Source organism: Corapipo altera, unplaced genomic scaffold (assembly GCF_003945725.1).
Source record: "Corapipo altera isolate COAL_440 unplaced genomic scaffold, ASM394572v1 0, whole genome shotgun sequence".
Classification (NCBI taxonomy): Eukaryota; Metazoa; Chordata; class Aves; order Passeriformes; family Pipridae; genus Corapipo; species Corapipo altera.
The window spans coordinates 252428-258754 of NW_020884872.1; the positions used below are offsets into that span (position 1 = coordinate 252428).

The 6327-nt window shown below is 46.1% G+C and overlaps 1 protein-coding gene across 7 annotated transcripts in view; it reads left to right on the forward strand.

Moving 5' to 3' along the window:
- Positions 1-6327, forward strand: part of LOC113943028 (trifunctional purine biosynthetic protein adenosine-3-like) — a 43010-nt gene that overhangs the window by 21603 nt on the left and 15080 nt on the right. For 6 of the 7 annotated variants that reach the window (XM_027634305.1, XM_027634287.1, XM_027634314.1 and 3 more), the window contains exons 3-11: positions 45-193; positions 825-920; positions 1209-1383; positions 1839-1950; positions 2402-2461; positions 3003-3128; positions 3906-3993; positions 4471-4556; positions 4987-5155. In XM_027634305.1, the coding sequence (XP_027490106.1) occupies positions 49-193; positions 825-920; positions 1209-1383; positions 1839-1950; positions 2402-2461; positions 3003-3128; positions 3906-3993; positions 4471-4556; positions 4987-5155 (1057 nt within the window). In that variant the 5' untranslated portion in view covers positions 45-48. Of the gene's footprint in view, positions 1-44; positions 194-824; positions 921-1208; positions 1384-1838; positions 1951-2401; positions 2462-3002; positions 3129-3905; positions 3994-4470; positions 4557-4986; positions 5156-6327 lie in introns of those variants that run through there. The other variant, XM_027634316.1, reaches the window with a different exon arrangement.

Sequence of the window (6327 nt, forward strand, 5' to 3'; positions counted from 1 at the left end):
TGGTTGTGTCCCACAGTTGATGAGGTGCTGGTTGTGTCCCACAGGTTGATGGCTCAGCGGGTGCTGGTGATCGGCAGTGGGGGCAGAGAACACGCCCTGGCCTGGAAGTTGGCCCAGTCCCCACATGTCAAACATGTGTTTGTGGCTCCAGGAAATGCAGGAACGGCCGACAATGGAAAAATTTCCAATTCAGGTAATGGGGGGGATATAAAATAAAATCTTGTGCCAGACCATCAGTGCTGCTGGTGCAGGAACTGAACCAAAGCCACCCACAGCAGTCCTGAGGTGCTGTGAGGTAGCAGTTGCTCTTTCCTTTTAATATGTGCCTTATTTAAGGCACATATTTACTTTTTTCAGTGTAATTTTTTCTGAAAAACCCTGGAATAGAGGGCTCAAAGCTTTAAACTCTGAGTAGAAACTCCCCTGGTGTTTTCCCAGGCTGCCCAGTAAAATTTAACTCGTGCCCTGGCTTGGGGTAAACCTTTGCTCAGATGTTGACATTGAGTTTCCTTCTGAACTTAGAGCTTTGTTTTTCAATGCTGTTATTGTTATGATAAGCAGCTTTTAAAAGTTTATCTTGATTACATGTGACAAATAAATAAAATAGATTTAATAAGTTAGCAATGTGTATTAAAAACAGTAGTGCAAAGTGGCAATGTTCACTGCTCCTTTTGGACTCTAATTATTAAACTGTTGTTTTATTTTGCCCTTCGTGGGCTGTTTCATTATTTGAAATAGGGAGATGGAACAAAGGTATTCTCATCTCCTATCTCTTATTTAGGCTTTACAGTGATCATTTAATTATATTTTGTTTTCCTTTTCAGCTGTCTTGGTGAGCAATCACACAATTGTCACCCAGTTCTGCAAAGATCACAACATTGGACTTGTGTTAGTTGGAGAGGAATCTCTGTTGGCAGCTGGTAAGGCTGAAATAAATTGACAGAAAAAAGTCAGCACCTTAAATTCTGGTTTAAAATGGGGGGGGGGGTAACTGTGGCAGTGCTTGGTGATGTACAGAGCTAAAGAGCTCTTAAACTGCACCATGGAACAGGTCACGGATATCCAGAACCTCATTTTAAGGATTAATTAATTATTTGAGACAAGGAAAAGTGTCCCAGAGCTGGAATAATGATGGGAATTTCCTTTTGTCAAATGACCTCACGTTTCCAAGGGGTCCCCTTGGCTCCTGTGCTGTGTTTGATGCTCAGGGATTGTCGATGACTTGAGGGCGGCAGGGGTTCGGTGTTTTGGCCCGTCTGCCAAGGCAGCCCGGCTGGCATCCAACAGCAGCCTCACTAAAGCCTTTCTGGATCGACACGGGATCCCGACAGCACGATGGAAAGCCTTCAGCAGCGCCCAGGAAGCCTGTAGGTTTATCATCAGGTGAATATTGGGACACTGGAAGCTCCTCTGCCAAGTTCTCTGTGCATCTGGCCTTCACCCAGGGTAGTGGGAGTCCCTGGGAGTGTCCCAGGCCAGGTTGGACGGGGTTTGGAGCAAGCTGGGCTGGTGGAAGGTGTCTCTGCCCATGGCAGGGGGTGGTACAGGATGAGCTTTAAGGTCCCTCCCAACCCAAACCAGTCTGTGACTTTATGATTCTGTGAACTGAAGGAGGTTGGTTTTGTGTTCACAGATCCCAGCTCTTCTTCCCTTCCATCAGCTCCTTCAGGGTGCTTAATAAGCCATTTAAAAGACAAAAAAAATCCGTTTTTCTGATGTCTTGTTCTTCAAGCACTTGGGGGGGGGAAAAATAAGACTATGGGAGGCACTGAGGTGAAAAATGAGGATTTCCCTGGATGCAGCAGTGGTGCCTGAACCTCCCTTTGCTTTCCTTGAAGCACGGACTTCCCTGCACGAGTGGTGCGGGCGAGGGGCCCCGCGGCCAGGAAGGAGGTGACCATCACAGCCAGCAAGGAGGAGGCCTGCAGAGCTGCCCAGGAGATCATGCAGGTGGGTAAATCCCTAATTAACCACTGGGAATCCCAGTCAGGATGTTCTGTAGTCTGTGAGTTTGTCATTCCAGCTACAGGAGGCAAATACTTTGGGGAGAAACTTGCCCATTTGAGAATTTCTCTGGGTGTCCTCCTCAGATTCCTCCTGTGTGCCCCAGACAGGGCTTGGAGATTTTGTGACTGAACTCCTGCTCCAGTCCTGAGTCCCACTGCCCTGCTGCTCCAAATTTTAATTTTTCCTTGGCTCCCAGGGCCTGCTGAAGTGCATTTCAGTGTGGCTTCTTTGTCTCTGAATGAAGTGCCATTGGCTGTGCCCCACACATCAGCATTTAAGAAAGCCGGGACTTCTAAGATACATTGTTTTTTCTGTTAAAAGAAACTGAAGACAGAATTTAGCCAGTGGATTCTTGTTTGCTAACTGGGGATTTGTTTGGGTTTGGTTTTTATAGGACAGAATGTTTGGAGAGATGGTTGTTATTGAAGAACTTCTTCAAGGGGAAGAACTTTCCGTATGTGATCGATGGGGTGATGTTGTGCTTTTATTCTTTGGCATCATTGCTCTGCTCCTGCATAAACACACGAGTTTATTGTTTCAAGTAGTTGGTCTTTTGTTTTATTTGCACTTTGAGAAATATATATATACATACATGTCTTAGATTGCATGTTATATATATGCAATGTGATGTCGTAGTAATCAATGCATGCTGTCCTAGGTTTTTCTTCTACATTAGCCATAAAATGGCAGTTATGGTCATCATTTTTGGTGGAAAATGATCTTTTTTTTTTTTCTAAAGAGACTTAAAACATGTTTATATGGACTTTGTCTTGCTAATTGGGACAACTTGGAGCAGCCTGGTCTAGTGGAAGGTGTCCCTGCTCATGGCAGGGAGTGGAACAAGATGACCTCTAAGGTCCTCTCAACCCAAACCAGTCTGGGATGCTGTGATTCCCACATTTCCCAGCAGCACTGAGCCCCGGGCTGTGAGCAGCAGTGGGTGTCCCTCAGGCCAGGCCGTTGTCACCGTTCCTGTTGTGTGTTTCTCCTCACAGTGCTCGTGTTTCACGGACGGCGTCACCGTCGCTCCCATGCCCCCGGCCCAGGCCCACAAGCGGTTGCTGGATGGGGACCAGGGCCCCAACACTGGAGGGATGGGAGCCTATTGTCCAGTCCCTCAGGTAGGGCCCTGCTCCTGCTCAGCCTGTGCTCCAGGGATTTTCTTTAGGGCCCAATCTTACAATCACAGAATGTCCTGAGCTGGGAGGGACCCTCAAGGATCACCCACTCCAAGCCCTGGCCCTGCCCAGGACACCTCAACAATCCCCCCCTGTCCCTGAGAGCCTTGTCCAAATGCTTGTGGAGCTCTGGCAGCCTTGGGGCCGTGCCCACTGCCCTGGGGAGCCTGTTCCAGTTCTTGTTTCTATCCAGATTTCTTCTGGGATTGATTACAGGGCTCAAACATTAATAATCATTCTTTAGGATTTAATTAATTTGGCCAGTGTTCTGTGGAATAGCCTCTCTTCTACCTCTTCCAGTATTCCCAGACTTGGTGTTTCTCTGCTCCCATTTGCATCACTTCAAAAATTCCTGCAAAATCCCTTGTGTGCCCAGGGTCTCTGTGAACGTAACCTTGGGGTTCTTGTTGGTTCTTAAAGCTTTGCAGGTGTTCTGTAAATACTCTGCTCACACACATTATTAGTGTGGCTTTCTCCAAGTCTGCCTGTACAGCCCAGGTTGCCAGTCTCAAACCTCCTTAAGAACCAACCAAAAAAAACCTTGGGAGGCAGAGGATTGGTGTGTCCATCCTTCAGGCAGCAGCAGCCCAAGGGAAGGAGCTCACGGGTCGGGGTGGGACAGCAGCAAACAGACCCTTCCTCACCCCAGTCCTTCCAGGTCCTGTGAGCAAATCCAGCCAATGTCATCACCATCCCAACCAGTTTGGTGTTGGTTGTCAGGTTCCAGAAGTTCTTCTAGAGCAAATCAGGGGTGCAATCCTCCAGCACGTCATTGATAGTATGAGACAAGAAGGAACAGCCTATGTGGGTGAGTAACCACTCAGCTGCAAACCAAGGCAAAGTCCCATCCAGGTAAGTTCTGTTGTCAGAGGTTGCTTCTGAGTTCCAAATAGTATTTGTTTAAAAACCAAACCAGCAGCAGTTCATTTTTCACGCCTCACTCATTTGGTTTATAGCTCTTCCTTTGGAGAGAAGAACTTTGGTCATTTCTCCATAAATTTTATTGAATAATTGTAATTAAAGCATATTCATAGTTCAGGGCATAACCTATACTGATGTTCAGTCATATTGTTCACTTCAGTGTAGGTTTTCCTCACATCTTTACATGAAGGTTGTTTTGGCAAAGGCAGGTGATGCCCACAGATGTCACTCAATGCCTTGCTCCTAATTCCTTATGATTTGCAGAAATTAATCCCACATTCCAAAATAATGTGTTGCATTTAAAGGAGTCCTTGAAAACAATAAATGTTTCAATTCTTTGCTTGGCTGTGTTCCCTCTGTCCAGGTGTGCTGCAAACAAGTTTAATGCTGACCAAAGAGGGGGTGAAGATTTTAAACTTTAAGTGTCAGTTTGGGGATCCCCAGTGCCAAGTAAGTGGAACATACTGGATAATTAAAGATGCTTCACGCTTTTATATCTCACTGCTGTAACATCTCTAGGGAAAGATCTGGATACAAACAGCTTAGACAATGTATGAGGTAACTTTAAATTTTGGCTGATCAGCTCCTGTGAATTGTTAGTTAAAGGCTTTAAGTTAAAGAACTGTTCCTCAGATTTTTGTTTTTCTGAGTAGAAGCAGAATGGGCTGGGCCTAAATGCTTGTTCCTTCGACATAAGTTCACATCTCACACGTCTAAACTTACGGTGCCAAAAAATGCTGCAAATTAAATGCTCACCCACAGTTTCCCAATCTGCTGGTTAGGCACATACAAATTTTATTCTATTGATTGAGTTCCCCCTCAGTTGAACTTCAGCAAGTCAGCAAAATAAAACTTCTGTTACTGTGAATATTTTCTGCAGGTAATTCTTCCTCTGCTTAAAAATGATTTTTATGAAGTGATTCAGGCAACAATTGATGGCAAACTCTGCAGCTTCATGCCAGCCTGGTCTGAGAGCAGCACGGCTGTGTGTGTGGTCATGGCCAGCGCGGGATATCCAGGGGACTGCGACAGAGGCATGGAGGTGACAGGTGACCGTGGGAAGGTGTTCATTGTTTGGGGTGAAAAGGTCAGATTTGGGGGCGTGAGGGCTGGTTGTGAGGGCGAAAGGGCAGATTTTGGAGGCTGAGGCCGGTTTTGGAGTGAAAAGGCAGATTGGGAGGGGAATTTTGGGGTCAGAAGTGTGGGTTTTGGGAGTCTGGGGCAGATTTTAGGGTGAAAAGGGCAGAACTGGGGGTGGAAGGAAATCCTGAAGTAAAAGGGGCAGATTTGGAGGTGAAAAAGGCAGATTTGGGGTGTGAAGGGTAATCTTGAGGTAAAAAACAGTGCAGATTTTAGAGCGTGGGTGCAGATTTTGGGCTGCAAAATGCTTATCTGGGGGGTCTGAGGCAGATTTGGGGGTGAGAGAGGCAGATTTTGGGCTGCAAAATGCTTATCTGGGAGGTCTGAGGTAGATTTGGGGGTGAGAGAGGCAAATTTAGGGGTGTTAAGAGACGTTCATGAGGTAAAAAAATTCAGATTTGGGGGGTGAAAAGGGGAGGTTTGAAGGATGAGGAAATCCTGAGGTAAATGGGGCAGATTTTGGGGTAAAAAGGGCAAATTTGGGAGGTGGGGGACATTTTTGAGGTAAAAATACAGTTTTTGGGGTGCTGAGGCAGATTTGGGAATGAAAGGGGCAGATTTTGGGGGGTGAAGAGACATTTCAGAGATGAAAAATTCCAATTTTGGGGTCTGGGGCAGATTTTGGATGGAAGAGGCCGATTCTAGGAAGAGGGAGGAAATCCTGAGGTAAAAGGGGCTTATTTTGGGGTAAAAAAGGGAAATTTGGGGGGAGTGGGGGACACTTCTGAGGTAAAAAATTATTTTTAAGTGAAAAGACCAAAATTGGGGGGTGAGGGCATTTCTGTGGTGAAATCTGCAGATTTTGGGAGGTGAGTGGAAATTCTGAGGTAAAAGGAGCAGATTTTGGGGTAAAAAAGGCAAATTTGGGGGTTTTGGTGACATTCCTGAGGTAAAAAAATTCAGATTTTGGGGTCTGGGACAAATTTTCAGTGGAAAAAGGCGGATTTTGGGGAATGGGAGGAAATGCTGAGGTAAAAGGGGCAGACTTTGGGGTAAAAGAGGCAAATTTAGAGGTGTGTGGGACATTCCTGAGGTAAAGATTTCAGATTTTGGGGTCTGTGGCAGATGTTGGGGTGGAAGA